Here is a 20,288-nt window from a genome sequence, read left to right on the forward strand (position 1 = left end):
ACTGACCCGGCAGGTGTTAAGCACATGTAGGGAGTCTGTTGACTTTAAGACTTCCAACACTAATGAAAAGGTCAAAACAAGGCAAAAACAAAAATCCTAGAAGCGAGTGAACATAGGGGTCTTCCCAGGGTTCCCCTTGGTTTCAAAGTGTGACAGTGGAGAGCCCTCCCCCATTGCCCTTTAAAACAGAAGAGGACATTGTCCCTGAACAGCAGGCTTTTCTGGGGGTACTTCCTCTTGTTCACTACCTATTGTTTGGAAGAGAGACCCCGGCAGAGATCTGCCCATCTGATGTCCTCAGCAGCCCTCTGGGTTCATCCAGAGACTTCAGGACACTGCAGAGTTTGTATGTTCGGTCTAGTTTCATTGTATTTGGCTCTGCACAATCTGTACGTGTCATGTTTGCAGCCACCTCCATAGCAGAGGAAGATCCTTAGAATAACAGCCGTTATCTTCAGCACTTGGCATCTGCAAAGTATTGTCCAGGTCTACACACAGTAACAATACTGAAATGCTGGGAAAACATAGCTATCTCCATGATGCGGTGGACACCCTTAGCAAGACAGGAAGCAGAAAGGAAGGGAACGTGGTGCCTCCCCAGCATCCCCACTGCTTCACCCGTGGCACGAAAGGACAATGCGGGTGCTTTGAATGGTGTTGCTCTGTAAGAGACAGGCTAGTTCTAGTTGTTGTGACATAGACACTACGAACAAACTGGGGTCCCTGAGTAACAGAACACCCAAGATGGTGTGCAAAGGGGCACTAGCAGCAAGCAGCCTCCTGGAAAGTTGAGTACAATGCATTAAATGTTCCTTCTTCCACCATCTGAGAACAATTGACCCTTTGTAGTCATGGGTTTGGAATCCTCAGGTTTCCATCTTAATCTCCAGATAAAAATATCTAGGAAAAATCCTTCTGTAGGGAAGATGTAGAGACACTGACGTTTTCCTTATCAATTTCCCTAAATAATATAATATGACAACTATCTATAGTGTTGGAAGCAACCTGGAGTTTTGTTTTTGCTTTAAGATACTCTCATTTCACTACCTAAACCAGGCTGTTTCTCAAACGTGAGATTCCCCAAGTGCTGGGAATGCAGAAGTGCACAGCTCCTGGTTCCTTGGTGTGTGCAGGAGGATATTAGGAGGATGTCATACGAAAACACTGCTTATTCTTTTCTGGGAGGGGCTTGAGCATCTATGGGTGTCAAGTACAGATCAGATCCCGAAATCAGTCACCCATGGATTCTAGGGACAGCTGTATATTGCTCTGGGACAGTTTAGATGGTTTCTTGTGTGTTTCTGTCTCTAAGCAATTCCAAATCTAACAATAACAAGAAAAAAAAATGTGGCCTGTTTCCTCTAGCAGAAAGGGAGAATGACAAAACTCCAGGTGAACCCCTGATTTCTGTGAATACTGTGGCCATTGTGGATATGAAGTAAGAACAGGTCTATTAAAAATGACCCCATTCAAATCACAGAGCTCGTTTGCTTTTCTTTTAATCTTTGACACAGGGTCTTAATATATAGCTCAAGTAGGCTTCAAATTCACTATGTAAGTCAGGCTCACCTTGGACTTGCAATCCTTCTGCTTCACCTTCCCTGTGCTGAGGTTACAGCTGAGCCCCATCATCTATGGCTGCAGAGCACAGAAGGTTTTCTTGATGTGTTTGCTTGTTTTGGTTTGGTTTTTTTTGGGGGGAGGGGGGTTGTGATATTTAGACACTGACAGTTCATCAGCCACTCACCTCAAAATCCACTCTGTGTTTGTCAGCTTTCCATCACCATAACAAAATACATGAGACAACCAACTGGTGAGGAGAAAGATTTCATAGTTTGTGACGTTCCAGGTCCTAGTGAATTGTTCTCTGTGCTTTGGGTGCACAGTAAGACAGTACATCACAACGGCAGAGCAAGATGGCTTCCTTTACGGCCAAGGATATGAAAAGGAGAAGGGATCAGGTCCACAGTCCCCACGGAGGACATTTTAATAATCTAGAGACCTCCTACCAGCCCCGTTTTCAAATGCTTAGCTTCTGTGGAATAATCCATTTGTACACCGTGAGGATGTGCTGCTCTCATTGGTCAATAAAGAGATGATTGACCAATGGCTAGGCAGGATTTTAGTCTGCCTACACTTTCCCACCTCCTGGATGCACAGGAAAGGAAGACTTTAACAACATCAACAACCCTTTGGGGGTGGGGACACTCAAGATCTGAACCATAACACATCCCTTCCACCTAAAAAACACCGTAATTTTTAGAAGACATGAAAACTCCAGAGCTCTGTCTTCTGGGCCTTTTGGAAGCCAGGATGATGATGCAAGTAGATAATGTACTGTGTGCACATTTCTGCCATCACCCGCCACACTCCCCCTTTTATAATCGCTTTTAAAATAAGATCCTGTTTCTCATTTTCCAAACAAGTTCCTCAAGTCTGGTTTGTCCTGGAACCAGCTGGGAAATTTGTTGAAAGTCCAGATCTCAGGGCCATAGCGCCACAGTTAACCCCCAGAGATCAACAGCAGGCTCCGTATTTCACCAAGTCCCCTTGATGTTTCTGAGAAATGTTGCTGTACAGGAAAATTGATTGCTCCATTCTAGAGCCTCTGAAAGATAAGTGTCAAGTCAGCCACTCAGAAAGTATTTGTTTTTAACCATGCATTTTGTTATTAAAACAAGGGTTGGAACCTGTGGGTGCAAGGGCTTTAAGTACTCTGAAAACATCTCCCAGGGCTGCGCCGTAGGCTGCCTTTGAAGGTGCTCATCCCTTATCCTTAACCTACCTTCTAGAAGGCCCACAGTGAAGACAGAGCGGATACAAGCCTTGAGCACCTCTGCTCCAAACAGCGTTGTAAGCAGGTTGTAGCTTCTGTTGTTGAGATCATCATGCTATGTAACCCAAGACTGAGCCTCAAACTCACATAACTCCAGCCTCAACCACCAAAGCACTATGTTCACAGTTGTGCACAACCATGCCTGGCTTCTGTGAACAATTTCTTAGGCTTATAGAACTATCTGTACAATGTTAACAGGCCAAACTTCTCCAGCCTGGGCTCCTACCCAGAATATAGTTTATCACCAGAATGAAGAGAACTCGATCTCTTGTAAGGGTCTTCTAGGGACAGGAAGATACAGGGGAGGAAATTAAAGGGTCAGTGTAAACTCATCTTAGCTATTGTTCTTTTGCTGTGAAGAGACATCATAACCCAGACAACTTAAAAATGAAAGCATTTAATTGGAGGGTTGCTTACAATTTCCGAGGGCCATGATCATCAAGGTGGGCAGGTGGGCAAGCATGGAGCTGGAGCTGAGAGCTTATATTCTGATCCATAGGCAGAAAGAGTGTGAGTTTGGGCCTAGCATGAGCCTTTGAAATCACAAATCCCACCCCAGTGACACACCTCCTTTGACAAGACCACACCTCCTAATCTTTCCTAAACAGTTTACCAACTGGGAATCAAACATTCGAATATATGAGCCTATGGGAAACATTCTCGTTCAAACCAGCACAGAGCTTAAGCATTTGGATGGTAATTTACCCACATAATGTCATTAGTACTCCATTTAGATTCTCAGAGTAAAGTCTAAGATTTGCAGTCTTCTTGGGCTCCATGTTGAAGAGGATCCCTCTTTCCTGCTCCTCACATCTCCGGCCAAAGCTTTCCTCTCACTGTTACTGTGAGGGGAGAGCTCATTCTTTGGCTGGCTGTCTCCACAGCGTGTTGTAAGCTCTTAAGACAAGGAACCAGGTACAAGTCAACTTCCTATTACCATAATGAAATACCTGAATTGGCTAACTTTATGAAGGAAAGAGATTTATTAAAGCCATTGTTTTGGAGGGTCTGGAAGTCCCATGTATTTGGCCCTGGTAAAAGTGGCTAATGGCCATGGTGGAAAGCTTGTGTCTGAAGAACCAGTTACACTTTAGGCTGAGAAGCACAGAAGAGGGAGAGAAGAGAAATGGATGTCTCAACCCTTTCCAAGGGCACGGGCACAACCCAGAACACCAAAGAACATCCCATCAGGTCCCTCCTGTAGGTCCACCGCACTTTAGAAGAGGACCTCTCTGGGGACCAAGACACAGAGACCACTGAGGACACTCTTCTTATTCAAATCATAGCATCCGAATTTTGATTCATCCTTTATCTCTCATAAATGCTTAGTCTATTATTAGACTAAGTTATTATAAAATGCTGACAAATAAATGAACGCATGCATGAATAGATAAACCAAGAGCCAAGAACTCCATCCTGCATAGGTGGTACAGGCAGAAGGTTGCTGACTGAGGATCGAGGTGATGTAGGCAGAAACAACATGGAAGAGGGGATAAAAAGGTACTTTTCAGGGCTCGAGCAGAAGACAAAGCCAGAAGTCAGTTCTCTGCCTGTTTAAAGAAAGAAGACGGGGACTCAGACTAGCACTTGAAAACACTTGAAGATAACTCGCCTGGAGCCAAGGACAGGGGGTTGCGATGCATAACTGCTGTAGCAAGCAAAACAGGAAGTCAGGTGAGTCAAAACAATTACAAGGGAGAAAAAGTGTAGGCCTGACTCCGTAACCTCAAACGTCCCATCAAATCCTGGTTTCTGACCACGGGTTTGCAGGTGCCCGTCTGTGTTCTCTGTGTTGCTAGGTTATGCCTTTCTGGGGTTTTGTTTTGTTTTGAGACAGGGTCTGCTGCGACTCAGGCTTGGCTTGAGTTCTATATGTAGTTGAGAATGACTTTGAGCTTCTGATCCTGCTGCCTCTACTCCCGATGCTGGGATTGCTGGGATGTGCCACCACATCCGTGTACCCTGTTTTGTCTTAACCAAAGGACTCTCCCTCGTGACTCTTCCATCCCATTACAACAGAGTAATTATACTTCAGGAAATCTGTGAGGCCTCACAGAGGGTAAGACTTCAGCCAGTCCCCAAGCATAAGCTTCTTTTACAGGTGACCATGAGAAAACAGGTCTCCCAGGAAACAAGACGCGAAGGAGGCCATGAGGAGCACCAGCTTGCCACTTCCAACCCTTCCACTCATATGTGACAGAGCCAGGCTTCTCCCAGAACCTCGCCCTCACCCTGATCAGGCATCACAAGGCCCTGTTGAGAAAAAAAATTCTTCTGACAGAATGTCACAATAGAAAGATCTACCAAAAATGTTCTTTTATATTGTTTGCTTGTCTGCCTACCTTTCTTCCTTCCTTCCTTCTTTCTTTCCTTCATCCCTGCCTTTCTTCCTTATTTCTTTCTTTCTTAGATGCTGGATTAGTTGAACAATTTCTTTTCTGCTTTTCTGAGTTGCATTTACACAAGCAGCACACATTTCGCTGACAAGGTAACCACCGCTGGCGTCTTGCAAAGAACACACCGAGCCAACAAGTCATCAGCAAGGAAAGGAGCTGTCTAGCCCTGCTCTCAGAGCGCCCAGCATCAAGGTGCAACCCCTTTACAATACTCAGAATATGCATCAGTCATCAGTCAAGAAAGTGCCCTACAGACTTGCCTACAGGCCAATTTGGTGGGAGCATTTTCTCAATCACAGTTCGCTCTTCCCACGTTAATAATACATAAGACAGCACAGTGGAGGTGAGCAAGACAGTCTGAACGAGAGTCCTCCCTACTTCAAGAGACTGAAACAAGAACCCCAGAGGCTTCTGCCATTTGACAGTGGGGATGGAGCTTCCCTCCACTCCAAGGGGCTGGGATAAGATGCTCAGAAGTGTCTACTATTTGACAGGAGATGTGAGGCTCCTTCCACCCCAGGGAGCTAGGACATGGTGTGCAGAATCCTTTCCTATTTTACAGTGGAAACTCCACCCTAGGATACCCTGCGGGGCAATGATCTGAAGCCAAGGCACCTCTGGGAGCTGAGCCACCAGCAACCTTTGCACTGAACTTCCTTTTGAGAGACATCTGCATAGCAAGGACTCTAAGAAACAGAGATAAAAGATCTCTGGGGGTCAAAAGGATAATTTGCTTTTAGAGAAGGATAATGAAGATAACATCTATTATCTAGGGCAAAGGTTGATCAGGCTTGCTATTTTCCACTTAGAAGATAAAGATTTCTCAAACTCAGAGATTACTCAACGTTAATGCCCAGCAATCCTCCAGAGCCTTTGTGAGTGAGCTATAGGGGTTGAGGAGAAGGAAACATGGAGATGCCCAGGAGGTCGGTTCTTCCCTGAGTAATGTAGACCCTGTTCTGACCCAGCTTCTCCCAGCTCCTGTGAAACTGGGGTGACCTAAGCAGTTAGCTTCCTAGGAAGGTAAACAGTCAGCCTTACACAGATGCTGCAAGAGGTAAGAAATAGACTAGTGACTGAACTGTTAAACAGGGCAGGGAGGATGGTAGGGTTGGGCACTCCAAAGCAAAACTTTCATTTCTGAACTCCTCCAGCTTCCAGGCAGAACCGCAGGAACTATACCGAATCTATTTTTAAATATGATCATTGCATCCTGAACACTGAGAAGGCATAGTGTTCCACGTACTGCCTCCGACATCATCCAACTCTGAGAGAATCTGAATTTCAAAACTCACATAGTGCTGAAATCAGTCTTCACACATCCCTATAATTTTCTTCCTGGGATTGTGGGAGGATGACGGGAAAGTGTACCTCCCAACACACATGTGCCCGTGCACACACACATACACAGAGACACACACACGCAGAGACACACAGACACACACACACATATACACAGAGACACGCACAGGCACACACACACATGCACGCACACACACAGACACATACACAGACACTCAGAGATACACACAGACACAGACAGAGACACACACACAGACACTCAGAGATACACACAGACACACACAGAGACACACACAGAGACACTCAGAGATACACACAGACACAGACACACACACACAGAGACACACACACAGACACTCAGAGATACACACAGACACACACACACACATACACACAGACACTCAGAGATACACACAGACACACACACAGACACTCAGAGATACACACAGACACACACAGACACACACAGACACACACACACTCTCTGCTGTGATGATCTCATAGCATGGCTTCCCTCTGAATCCACAGCCTAGACTGGCAAATGTGAGTTTGAGACGACACAGGTTCTGAATTTTGTGTGACACATTTTGTGTGTGCTACGTGACTTGACTCTTCTAAACAGGGTGAACCACACAAGTGTGACAGAAGTGTTTCCATTATTATTATCATATTGTCTAATTTGACAAAATAAGCCCTCTGGTGCTCTTAGGATGAAATTGAACTTTAAGAGGTCAGTGATAGGCCAGAATGCTTTTGATGTCACGCAACCAAAAGCACAACTAAACACAGTGAAATAAGAATGACCACAATTTACCAAAAAAGAAGTCAATGGCCGCAGCTAAGTTAGCTATGAGGTCTCATCGTTATCAAGCACGCTTGTTCTTCTCCAGCCCTCCATCCTCAGGACACTGGCTGTCTCAGAGGTCACAGTCACAGACAGCAACTCCAAGCATCATAGCTCTATGAGACAAAGGCAAACCTTTCCTGGCAGTTGCCCCTACATATGACTGCCCCCCTTGGCTCCTTGTTCGGGGCTGAACATCCACCTTCCCTGCAATCCATCCAGCGTCCCAGAAAGGAAGCCAGTTTAAGAATATACACATGTGCCTGGCGGTGGTGGCGCACGCCTTTAATCCCAGCACTCGGGAGGCAGAGGCAGGCGGATCTCTGTGAGTTCGAGACCAGCCTGGTCTACAAGAGCTAGTGCCAGGACAGGCTCCAAAGCTACAGAGAAACCGTGTCTTGAAAAACAAAAACAAAAAACAAAAACCAAACAAACAAAAAAAAAGAATATACAAATGTAAATTGACAAGTTAAAAAGTCAAAGGTTAGCTGGCAAAGAAAAGGAGGTTTTGAAAGGTACAACTCATGGAATTTGGGGTCTAATAACTGTACAGAGGAGAGGGCTTCACCATGCATTTTCATATTCATCTGTAATGTACTCTGATCATATCACTCCTTCATTTCCTGCTCCTGTCCCTCCCTCTGCACACTGGTCACCGTCTTCCCAAACAGTCCCTCTACTGCGTTCAGATCTTTCTCTTTCTTTTAAAATCCAGATTCCAAGTCAAACAGAAAACACATGCTGCTTGTTTTCCTGAGCCTGACTTAATTTACTTAACACAAGGACCATGATTCCATTTGTTTTCCTGCAGCTGAAAATTTCCTTCTTTGTGGCTGGGTAAGACTCCTCAAAGCATACGGACCGTGTTTTCTTTGTCCACTCAACTATTTCAACAGTAAAAGCTCTACCCATTACTGCAAGGTCCACACTGCCCTCAGGAGGGGCATGTTGCATTGTGAACTAGCCTGGCACCTTAACCACAAGCCATAAGACTGACTGAGCAAGTGAAATACAACTATAATGCTGAGGGTTCAATCTAAAGTGTTTTCCAGCTTTCACTTAACTTTGAAATGCTACCTGGGACTCTTAGCTGCCATGTTGACGTGGATCACTGATTTAATCAACATTGCTGTAGGAGTAGAAATAGCCTATGGGTCTATAATGTGAAATACAGTGTTCAATGCTATAAGAATTTCAATTTCTATTATCTACATCATAAAAATTTAAAGAGATGCCAGAAAGACGGTTCCATAGTTAAGAATGAGTGCCATTCTTGCAGAGGACCCTGATTCATTTTCCAGCACCCACACTGGGCAGCTCACAACTGGAACCCCAACTCCAGGGAACTTGCTACCCTCTCCTGGCCTTCCTAGGCACCTTAGGTGCCCATATCCACCTCCCCACCCACACACACACAGACACATAATTAAAAATAAAATAAACCTGCAATATTTTAAAGAGAAACAGGTAAAATTTATGATATAATGTAACTTATTTACCTCTGTACCCAAAATATTTTCAGTTCAAATGTAAGCAATATTTTTTTAAAGACTAAAACACATTCATTGTTTTTGTTGCTGTTTGTTTGTTTGCTGTCCTGAATCCTATGTGTATCTGGCAGAGAACCTTGGCACCTGACATTCATAGATGATTGAGTTCTTATAACCTATGTGGCCAAAGCTGGCCCAGAGGTTTCAGATGAGTCTATGGAGATGTTCTTTCCACGGCTCATGTCCAGGAAGTGACCCAGCCAGGGAAAACAAAGCTCAAAGGGGACATTTGAACTAGGACATTTGGGTGTTATGTATTTGTTGGTCTGTTACTGTTTTTCAGTCAAAATCTCACAATGTGGCCCCAGTCTGGCCTCCGGATTTTGCCAATGCTGCTATCTCAGCCTGCCAAGTGGGGGGATTTCAGTCATGTCCTGCTAAACCCCATTTAACACTCTCAGATTTGCGGGTAGGGTGGTGAGTAGGCTATGAATGGCCTGGCCCAGGGCCACTTTTGGAGAGTCATTTCTCTCATGGGTGTGGTCGCCCACACGTGTAATCTTGGAACTCGTGAGGCTCTGACAGCAGTATTACAAGTTTGAGGTTAGCCTAGACTACACGGCAAGGGATTGTTCAAAACAGCAAGGACAACAAAAGAGATCTCCAAGTTCAGTCCAGACTTCTGGTAACTGTGTTCAGAACCAAGACCCCTGCTTCTGCCTGCCAATTATTCTTCTCTCTGCAAGAAGCCCTGAGGACAGTCTGCAGCAGAGGTGATGGACAAGGCCTCTGGCATGGTGCTCACATGTCGGGAGGGGCTACAGCCTGGCTCCCGGGAAGGAATGGCAGAGTCTACAGAACCGTGTAGCAAACCTCATGGCACAGACTTTCTCATTGCCTAGGATTTCAGAACGGAAGCCAGTAAGTTGAGGCCTGCTATCTCTTTTCAAGGATTGTTTTTCTCAGATTTGGAAATATTTAAATGTACATAATGCTATAGGACCCAAATCTAAACGCAAAGCTCACTTGCTTCATATATACATCATACATAAAGCTTGAAGGGAATATTATGTAATTTTCAAATGAATGTTGCTCATGAAACAGTATCGATTCTGTGGAATTTCCTACTTCTGTCAGTGCTTGAAAGTTCCAAGTTTTAGAGCATTTCAGATGTCGCATTTGGGGTTAGGGATACGTATTCTGTGATAGGAGTCTAAGAAAGGCCCTTGGTGTGAGCACTGGGCCTTCGGTGGTACTGTGCAATTCTTCTCTCTGGGACATCACTGCAGTTTCTGTGACATATGACATTAGAAGGTGCTCTCTCCATCTGCTGGTGGAAGTGCCTATGAAGCACTTCAAGATCCCAGGACTTGGAGCTGAGTAGACCAGGCTCTTAACCTGAGCAGCAGCAGAGCCACTGGCAGCAAAGCTGAGCAGATGAGAGCACTTCCATAGGTTTTTACTCATCAGCCAGTGACAGAAGCAGCTCTCAAGAGCCCGCGAAGCCTTCTTGGGCACTGTTATCTGAAAAGGGAGTCTTTCTTAGACATCCCTGGGCTGTGAAATGAGGACTCTCCACTCCTCAATTCTTCCTACTCCAGAGCCACTCTGAAAGGAAGGGGAGGGAAGGTAAACTCGGTAGGGAATGCTATCCTCTTTCCCCATCTAATCCTGGGCATCTGGATACTTGGAGCAACCTAAAAACCGAGGTGCCTGAGGGAGCCTTTTCTCCTCCTGAAACCCAACCCCCTCCTGCTCTTCATTATGAATATTCTCCTAGGCCTCCTCTCCTGTTGTAGTATAATAGACCAATCCCCCTTCCAGGTACTCAACCAATGTGGTGGAGGCTCTGGGGTAATTATCATAATAACAAAAAGCTTAGTAACATGTTGTCTAGTGTGCTGAACTACCAAATACCAGTGAACTAATGGTATGAATTCATAGAGTTTCTCAGTACCAGTCACTTTTCTTGTTGTAATTGTTATATTTTTATGTTGTTTCTCTTGTGGTATAGGGCCTCATGTACTCAGTTGGTCTTGAAATCACTATGAAGTACAGGTTGGCCTTGAACCCTTGATCATCCTGTCTCTACCTTCCAAACACTGGGATTACAGATATGTGCCAACATGCCCACAATGTCAGACACTTCTAACAGTTCCAGTGTGTCAACCTGCTTGGACCACACAGCAGCACTTGGAGAGAGGGCAAGGATGATTCCCATTTATGTAGGATGGTGACATGCTCAGACAAGTCGATGACCTGCCCAAGATGATTGACTGGTACACAGTGAAGCCAGGACTCGGAATAATATAATGACATATATGTTCTAGAAACACCCAGATTTTGAACAGACTTCACACCTCTCACCCAGAACTATCAGCAGAATCAGAACTTCAGTCTCGGGATTTGTTTCTGGGCTTAAGGAACAAAAGCCATACCAGACCTCATACATTCATTTCTTGCGACCAAATGACTGCCATAACAAGTTACACTGGGAAAGATTTATTTTCAATTGCTTTGAGGAATTTTAGTCCACAGTTCTTGTTCCATTGATTCTGTGTGGAGGCAGAATGTCATGGCAGCTGGTTAGGGCTACTAACTCCATAACAGACAGAAAGCAAAGGGACAGGAAAAGACAGGAATCCAGTTATGCCCATCAAAGACACACCCAGCACTAGCTGGGCTAGAGAGATGGCTCACTGGTTAAGAGCAATGGCTGTTTTTCCAGAGGACCTTTATTATTAGCACCCACATGGCAGCTCACAACCATTTGAAACTCCAGTTCCCAGGGATCTGACACTCTCTTCTGGCTTTTGAAAGGCACCAGGCATGCATGTAACGCAGACATGTGCAACCAAACACTTATAAGCATGAAACAACAAAATTTTAAAAAAAATTAAAGGTATGCTCACAGGGACCTATTTCCTTAAACTAGGTTCTGCCTCCCAAAGTTCATACTACCTACAAAGTAGTGCCACCACCAAGGGATATTTCACATTCAAACCACAAAAGAGTAGTGTTTCCCAACTTCCTGTTTCCTATCCACAGGATATTTGACCATTGCTACAGTGCTGTACTGTGGGTGGGGCCTCTTGGCATCAAGTAAACTTCATTTCAGGGGAGTAACTTTTTTTTTTGGTTTAGCAGTTTTTTTATTGAAAGAAAAGAAAAAAAAAGAAATTCCCACCTCCTCCCAGCCTCCCATTTCCCTCCCCCTCCTCCCACTCTTCTCCTCCCCCCACTCCTCTCCCCCTCCCTCTCCAGCCCGAAGAGCAGCCAGGGTTCTCAGGGGAGTAACTTTTAAAAGCCAAGATGGTGCCCCCCCCCCCAGTCACTGAACTTCACTCTTGATCCATATTCAAAGCCTGAGGCACGGGGTAAAGGGGTAGGAAGTGCCAGGAGAGAACCTTTGGAGAAGATTCCAAAAGTTCACTGGAAGACAACAGGAAAGACTTTTCCAGGAAAAGAGGGTGTTGAATGTTCAATGGGTGAGAGGACAGCAGAGGAGGGGAGTCCAGGGTGGTGGGACAGTCATCCAGCCTCCTTGACCAGGGACCAGAAGTGATCGGCAGAAGTCTTTGAAAGTCTCTCTGGAGTCCAGAGTTATAGAGAGAGCACAGCAACTCCTTCTCCTAAATTTACTACACTGCTTCGCTTTCTGAGGGTTCAGGTCCCACTGCTCCCTCCCATGGAGACAATGGTAGGAATAGGACCAAAGGAAAAGAAACACGCCTTTAAGAAGTGGTCACAAAAGGGGTGAAGGACTGTGTGGCCTCCTATCAGTCCATTCGGGTGAGCAAAGCCAGAGACAAATTTGGAGGCCAGCTCTTCTGTTGCCCACAACTAACCACATCTGTGCCCCTAGCCCACACCTAAATGGATCACACGACAGTCTCCAACCCTCCCACTAAGGACCACCGGTGGCCAGTGGTCCTGAAGCATTTAAAATAGCTCCATCTCCTGAACAACTGTCCCAGCCACATAGCACAGGACCTGGGAGCTCCCCACTTCCCAGACAGCTAGGGAGTCACTCACTTTACATCCTGATCTGTGAAGAGGAGATAAACTAAGTCATGCCCTTTAGGACCAGCCCTCCTCTGAGGCTCTGTATGAGCAGTTTATCCAGGGCTGAAATGGAGGGCTACCTGCTGACAGGCTAGTGGTGAGATTGCTCTAGAGTTTGGAGGCAGGAGAAACCCAGGCTGGGAAGCCATCTTTCCTGACCACCCTCCTCTCTATGGACATTGTGACTGGTAATGTGGCAGACCTCCACAGAACAGTGCAAAGGGGTGGCCATCAGGCCTCTGTACTAGTGAACTCTACCTGCTCTCTAAGCACCCGAGAGACAGAAGTTACTTTCTTTTCCTAAAAATAAATATATTTTATTTATTTGTTTATTTGTTTATTTATTTATTTATTTATGGGAGGCAGGCTCATGCATGCCACAATGGGAAGTGAAAGTGAAATTTCTCTACTCATGGGTCCCAGGGATGGGATTCTGGTCTTCAGACTTGGGCGCAAGCACTTTTATCCCTGAGTCATCTCACCTGCCCAAAGTTAGTTTTCTTTGGGGGTCATCTCAAGCTCTCCGTATACCTCTTCATTTCCTGAGGACCTAATTCTGCACAGATTCAATTTAAAAGGTTCGTGGGGGAGGGGCAGTATCGTAATTGCCAGGGAGAGAGGAGAGAGAGGAGAGAGAGAGAGAGAGAGAGAGAGAGAGAGAGAGAGAGAGAGAGAGAGAGAGAGAGAGAACAGAAACAGAGAGAGAGAGAGAGAGAACAGACACAGAGACAGAGAAAGAGAGAACCAAGATAAACATAGCCCATACACACAGCCGAGAGCCTCTGACGGACCTGGAAATCACCAAGATACTTCAGTTTCCTTCATCCCTTGAGTGAGTTTAAGGAGGATACAGGACTTCTTTGAAAACTGAAGGGCCAGGGGAGGTAACTCAGGTGCTAGGATGATGATGCCCCTGCACGCTTGGACAATCTGGGACGATTCAGGATACTTGAGTATCCAGAGAACTGCTGGTAGCTAACAGGTCGTGGTCGTGGAGAACCAAGATCCCAAGGGGAGAGGATCTGAAAGGCTGAGGGGAGGGGTGTGATCTAGGGACACAGCAGAGTTTTGGCGTGAGGGCAAAGCTGGCAGCGTGGCAGGAGATTGCGGGTAGGGGAAGCCTGAGTAGAGCCTAGAGCTCTGCTGGCAGAACAGACCGCACCTGAGGCCCGGCTCGTGGAGGGAGGGGCGTGCGAAGGGCGAACGGAGCTCCCGCGGCCGGGGGGCGCGCGGCAGCGCGAGGATTGGAGGGCGCTCGCGGGCCCCGCGAGCTACTTAGGCGGAGCGATGGAGCAGAGCTTGTGCGCGCGACCCCAACCCGCTGCTTGATCCTTGGCGCACCGGCTCAGCTGCTCCACCGCGTTCCAGCGCCTGGGGTAAGTACCCCCAAAGCATGAACGTGCCCTCAACACTGCCCCCCGGGGTCGAGGACATCACCTGGACCCCTGGGACCAACGCCAGCAGCGCTCCGGACGACGAGGGAGATGCGGTGCGGTCCGACAGCACAGGGACAGCGGGCATGGTTACCATCCAGTGCATATATGCGCTCGTGTGCCTGGTGGGTATGGTGGGCAACGCCCTGGTCATCTTCGTGATCCTACGCTATGCCAAGATGAAGACAGCCACAAACATCTACCTGCTCAACCTGGCGGTCGCCGACGAACTCTTCATGCTGAGTGTGCCATTCGTGGCGTCGGCGGCCGCCCTGCGCCACTGGCCCTTCGGGGCTGTGCTGTGCCGCGCAGTGCTTAGCGTGGACGGCCTAAACATGTTCACCAGTGTCTTCTGCCTCACCGTGCTCAGCGTGGACCGCTATGTGGCTGTAGTGCACCCTTTGCGCGCCGCCACCTACCGGCGGCCCAGCGTGGCCAAGCTAATCAACCTGGGAGTGTGGCTAGCATCCTTGTTGGTCACCCTGCCCATTGCAGTCTTCGCTGACACCAGGCCTGCTCGCGGGGGCGAGGCCGTGGCTTGCAACCTGCACTGGCCTCACCCAGCCTGGTCTGCAGTCTTCGTGATCTATACTTTTTTGTTGGGCTTCCTACTCCCGGTTCTGGCCATCGGTCTATGCTATCTGCTTATTGTGGGCAAGATGCGTGCGGTGGCCTTGCGGGCTGGCTGGCAGCAACGGAGGCGCTCAGAGAAGAAGATTACGAGGCTCGTGTTGATGGTAGTGACCGTCTTTGTGTTGTGCTGGATGCCCTTTTATGTGGTGCAGCTTCTGAATCTGTTTGTCACCAGCCTCGATGCCACAGTCAACCATGTGTCGCTCATCCTCAGCTATGCCAACAGCTGTGCCAACCCCATTCTCTATGGCTTCCTCTCTGACAACTTCCGGCGCTCTTTCCAGCGGGTTCTGTGCCTGCGCTGCTGTCTCCTGGAAACGACTGGAGGTGCCGAGGAAGAGCCCCTGGACTATTATGCCACTGCTCTCAAAAGCAGAGGGGGTGCAGGATGCATATGCCCTCCATTGCCCTGCCAGCAGGAGCCCTTGCAAACAGAACCTGGCTGCAAGCAAGTCCCTTTCACCAAGACTACTACTTTCTGAAGACCGGTCGCACCCTCCCTCAGCTCACCTGCAAGCTGGTCTAGGCCTCCCTCTCAGCCAGCAACTTTAAGAACAACTCTTGTTTTCACTAAGCCAGCCCTTTGCAGCAGTCTGTGCTGTCTCCAGGAGCCCCAGGACTCCTGCTAGCCCCTCTCTTAGGACTGGCTTTAAGGACACTTGCATGGGGGTAGGACTCCTCTGGGAACTGGTTAGAGTACCAGCCATTCCTGAACCTCTGGTAGTTTTTTCAGGGGTGAGAAACAGGAGGTAGCCAGAAAGGAATGTCTACCCTTGCATGACTTGTGACAGTGACTGGTTGGAAGAGCCCTGGGAGGGTGAGGTAGGCAGAGCCCCTTCCCCCTGCAGGCTCTTTACCTTATGGGAGTAGGGGAGTGCACATGGAGAGGCAGGAGATGATAAGACACCTCCAAGAGCTTTCCCTCTGCGTCTGTTTGAGACTCTTGTTGCTAAGTGAGAGGTCTATGCAACAGCTGAGTGTACTTGCTTTGTCACCCTCCAAGTGTCTCCCGGTTGTCAAGAGGCCAGTAGCAGACTTCCTGCGAGTGCAAAGGGTTTATAGAAATACGATGTGGGGGTTGTTGCAACGCGTAAAACTTCTGGTCAGGAATTAAAAGGCAGAAAGGATAAAAATCTCATCCGCTGCAACTTTTGCCCCACCTCCTTCCCTGGCTACAGGAATAGGAAGCCTCATTAAAGCCCAAGTTATGCTGTGGGGGAGGGGGGTGTCAGGAAAAGACCAGAGAACTAGGGTGGAGGGGAAACAGGCTGTGTTTTGACACCAGATGCTGACCACAGGGAAAGGCCGTCATCCCCGTGAGCCTGGTAAGTTATCCACAGCTCCAGCGATCTTTCCCCCTGAGAAGGATTCACAGCCTATGAGAGCTTTACTTCTGCTCCAGGAGTGGGAGAAGCCAGGCAGATGCTGCGTCTGAGTGAGGACTGGCTGATTGCAGCCCAGATCTGTACAGTGGAAGATCCTGCTGAGTTCCCCTGACCCCGTGCTGGTGGTACTTGAATAATAAGTCAAGAGGGGGTAGGAGGAAGACCAGGGTAGTCAACTGGGCAGTTTCTACCGCTGCCTGGAAGAGAAGGGTGGTCTTTAAAAGAAAAACACCTATTATCCTGGAAAAGATATCTCTGTGTGTTCTAGGGCAGTCAGCATGAGTTCTGTTGGGAAGCTAATGGGAATCCAGTCTGGCCCAAGAGGCAGGGTAAGGCCTAAGGAAATGCCTTGCCACCATGTGGGTTACAAGTGCATCTCGGAGAGCCTGGGAGAAACAGGAGGTGACCTTTTCTGGGCTGCTTGCCCAGAGCCATGACTTGTGTGACAGTAGCAGTGCCTGGGATGTGGGAAATGGACCAGAGAGCTGAATTCTGGTTCCAAGCACAAATGTCTTAGGACCCAAGCGGCGCACCCAGGCCAGGTCTTCAGAATTCTCTTATCTGGAAATGTCAACAGGTCCTTGTAGTGTGGAGACTCTTTTGTTGATGCTGTGTTTCTGTTGTTTTGTCATTGTTGCCGCTTGTTCTGTTGCTGTTGTTTGAGACAAGATCTCACATAAGGTAACATCAGCTATCCATGAATTCAATACAGAGTAACTAAGGATGACCTTGAACTTCTGATCCTCCGATATCTACATCCTGGGTGTTGGGAGGACAGTGTGCAACCCCCTGTCCATTTTATATACAGTATTAGGGAGAGAACTCAGAGCCTCACGCTGCGTGGGCAGGCACTCCACCACTGAGCTACAGTCTCAGCCCCACATGGTGACCCTTACAGCGCTAACCTTAACCTTTTCTTTTTTTTTTTTCCATTGGCTAGAAATTCCAACTTCTTCACTAACAATAGAAACAATAGAAGCCTATGTTAAGTGTTGGATATGTAACTGTAGAATTCTTCTCCAAATGCAGTTGGCTAGATGGCCTAAGAATGACAATGTTGATTGAGGGTGTATCAGAGGTTTGTGTAGGAGTATGTGGAAGCCAACATGATCTGCTAACCAGGTGAGCTTCCCTTACCTGTAGAAAAACTGCATTGCCAGACCTCTTCTCCATACCCGAGGCCATGACTGTGGATTGGAAATCTCTAACTAGTGCACCGACCCCTTTGGTTCCACTAGCATGGATACATACATGCGCATACCATTCCTAACTGGTCATTACTTCCCGCAGTCACCCTGGGCATGCAGAACAAGTCAGTCAGTCTGTGGGTCTTGCATAAGTAACAGCAACTTCTTGTAAGTTGTTAGATGAAATTGTTTCTTTCTCTGTCCCTGATGCCTGGCAGAGGGGACACCTGATAAATATGCTTGAACGTCACTGCAAGGAGCACCTAGTGGGAAATTTTGACTGTAGCAAAATTTGCCTAGTTTGAGTGGGTCTGGAGTTCCTTTTTTCAGCCTCCCCAAGACATGCTTGTTTGCCTGGAAAAAGACTAATTCCATTTTTTTTAATGCAAGCTCTTAACAGGGATTAATGGTGGCTGAGGGGCCAATACCTTCAGGCTGGAGAGTTGCCAATGATAACAGAAAGAAAGCATCAGCTTCAGCTAGCTCATGAGCAGGACTTCCTGCTCTTCAGCCTGCTTCCCACTCTTCATATATGTACAAAAGAAAGGTTTGCATTCTAAGCTCTTCTGTTTTGTCTGTGCTACCGCAGAATCTAGACATTAATCCCAGCAAATTGGGACCTGGTGACACTTGCCTGGTAGATTGTAAGCGGCAACTCACCCCCATTTCTCACACTCTTATCCTGAATGACAGTACAGGCTTAAATTCTCTGAGCACAGATGTCAGAATTCTGAGTCTGTGTTTGCTGAAACAACACTGCTGGGTTAGTCAGCACCACACCCCAAAACTCAGCTCTGTGGGTCCATGTGCAGGGAGATGTCTTCAGTGACAGTGTGCTGAGGGTGTCTCTCAGTGAGGCAAGCAGCTTCCAGGCAACATGGTGAGTCAGTATGGTGTGGAACTTGGAAATGATTGGCAAAGACGGGTATTAACCAAGTAACAATATAAATTAAAGGATAATTGAATTCCAAGCTAAAATAAGAACCATGCCATGGCTGGAGATGCATCTTAATGGTGGACTGTTTGCCTGGCATGTGCAAGGCTCTGGTTTCATTCCTAGCAACACACACACAAACAGATGCACACACACACACACACACACACACACACACACACACACAAACTATTCAAAGAAGAAATTTGGTTCCCATGAGCTAAAACAATAGAGTCAGCCCTGCTCTGGTAGCAGGTATTCCTGGGACAGTGAAGAGGAGGGATTGGGGTGGTGTGGAGGCTTCTCTGTGTGTTATTATTCAAATGAGACTTTCTTTAGTCATTTTGTGCAGGCAGTGATCTCTCTTCTGCTCTTATGATGAAAACATCATTTGCCGAAGGGAAAATTCACCCTTCCCAGGTGTGCTGTTCCATGACTGCTGATGCACAGTTGCAGTTTCGAAGTTGACACCGCAATCAAGAGAGACACAGAGCCCATCCTCACTGCTCTCTTTGTGATCTGTAGCCTACCGAGGCAGACCACAGGGAAGACAAGAAGCACGCAAAATTACAATGAGGCTCTCCCTAAATCTTGGGTGCTGCCCCCATTATGCCAGCCCTGGGCCCCTCCTAGAACCAAGGAGAACTCAGCCCAGAGACTCAGGCAGCTGCAGCCTGCCCTTTAGTTCTAAACCTGGAAGATGTGTTGTGAATTTCAGAAAGCTTTTGCAGAAACAGGGACGTTGAATATGCACGTTCCTGGGCAAAGCTGCGGATTCTCTATGGACCTTGTAACCTTTGGAACACTGGAGGAGGAATGTGGTTCCTTCCAGGCCAGGAACCCATGCTCCCTTCCTGGAAGAACAGTGAGGGTCTTGCGGCGGTCTCGCTCCAACCCATCTGACCAGGCTTCAGTTTCTCTTGCTGCCAGTGCTGGATTGCTGCAGAACCACCTTTTAGGAGGAGAGGGAAAACCCAGATGGCAGTTAAACATCTGCAAAGAATCTGGGATGTTTGTGTTTGCGGCTTATACCTGTGGACCAGCATTTTCAACTTGCAGCAGGAGACAAGGGCAGAGACTAGGGTCAAATTAGCATGTGAAAGGCTAGAGGGCTGAAGGGAAGACTAAGGACCTCTTCCCACCAAAGCTGAGGTGTAACAAACAGAGCCTGTGCAATACACAAAGGAGGGGTGGCTTCTCTAAGGTCCCATCCAATCTGTGAGACAGGACATGGGTACCCTTGAGCTACTGACCTTTCTCCCAGCCCTGGCCCACTTCCTCCCCTGAAAGTGCTTTCTTCCTTAATAAACTTGTTCTGCTTCTACCACTGTCTGTGTGTCCTAGTCAAGTTTCTCATTAGGAGTCACAAGAACCTGAATGTCCCAGTGGGATCCTATGTCTTCTGATAACATCAACAAACGTCTTAAAATGGAAAGCCAGGGGCTACTGTTACAAGATTTATAGTACCTAGGTCCATGGAAGGTGAGACTTTGTTTCAAAGGTAAACTAAACCCAAGCAGAGCAACAGAGAAACAGAGGTAGAAGAATGAAGGTTGCCGCTGCAAAGTTGCTCGCTCTCTCTCTCTCTCTCTCTCTCTCTCTCTCTCTCTCTCTCTCTCTCTCTTTCTCAACCCAAGCAAGCTCACCCTGTTTCACCAGCCAAGTGGTTTTTCAATTGAGGCCTGGGAGATAGATGCTAAGGCCATCCTGGTGGGATGAGGCCTCTGAAGGAGGCGCAGCCGGTTCTGCCACCACCCTGTAACTTCCTCTCCCAGCAGATTAC

The 20,288-nt window shown here is 47.4% G+C and overlaps 1 protein-coding gene across 1 annotated transcript; it reads left to right on the plus strand.

Annotated features, from left to right (window-relative positions):
• Positions 1-13,658: 13,658 nt before the first annotated feature.
• Positions 13,659-19,937, plus strand: Sstr4 (somatostatin receptor 4). The gene has a single exon (XM_050159545.1). It carries the CDS (start codon positions 14,327-14,329, stop codon positions 15,479-15,481), a length of 1,155 nt encoding a protein of 384 aa, XP_050015502.1. The 5' UTR covers positions 13,659-14,326; the 3' UTR covers positions 15,482-19,937.
• The last annotated feature ends 351 nt before the right edge of the window (positions 19,938-20,288 follow it).

This window comes from Alexandromys fortis, unplaced genomic scaffold (genome assembly GCF_014885135.2).
Source record: "Alexandromys fortis isolate MF-2015 unplaced genomic scaffold, M_Fortis_MF-2015_v1.1 scaffold_115, whole genome shotgun sequence".
In the NCBI taxonomy this organism is placed as follows: Eukaryota; Metazoa; Chordata; class Mammalia; order Rodentia; family Cricetidae; genus Alexandromys; species Alexandromys fortis.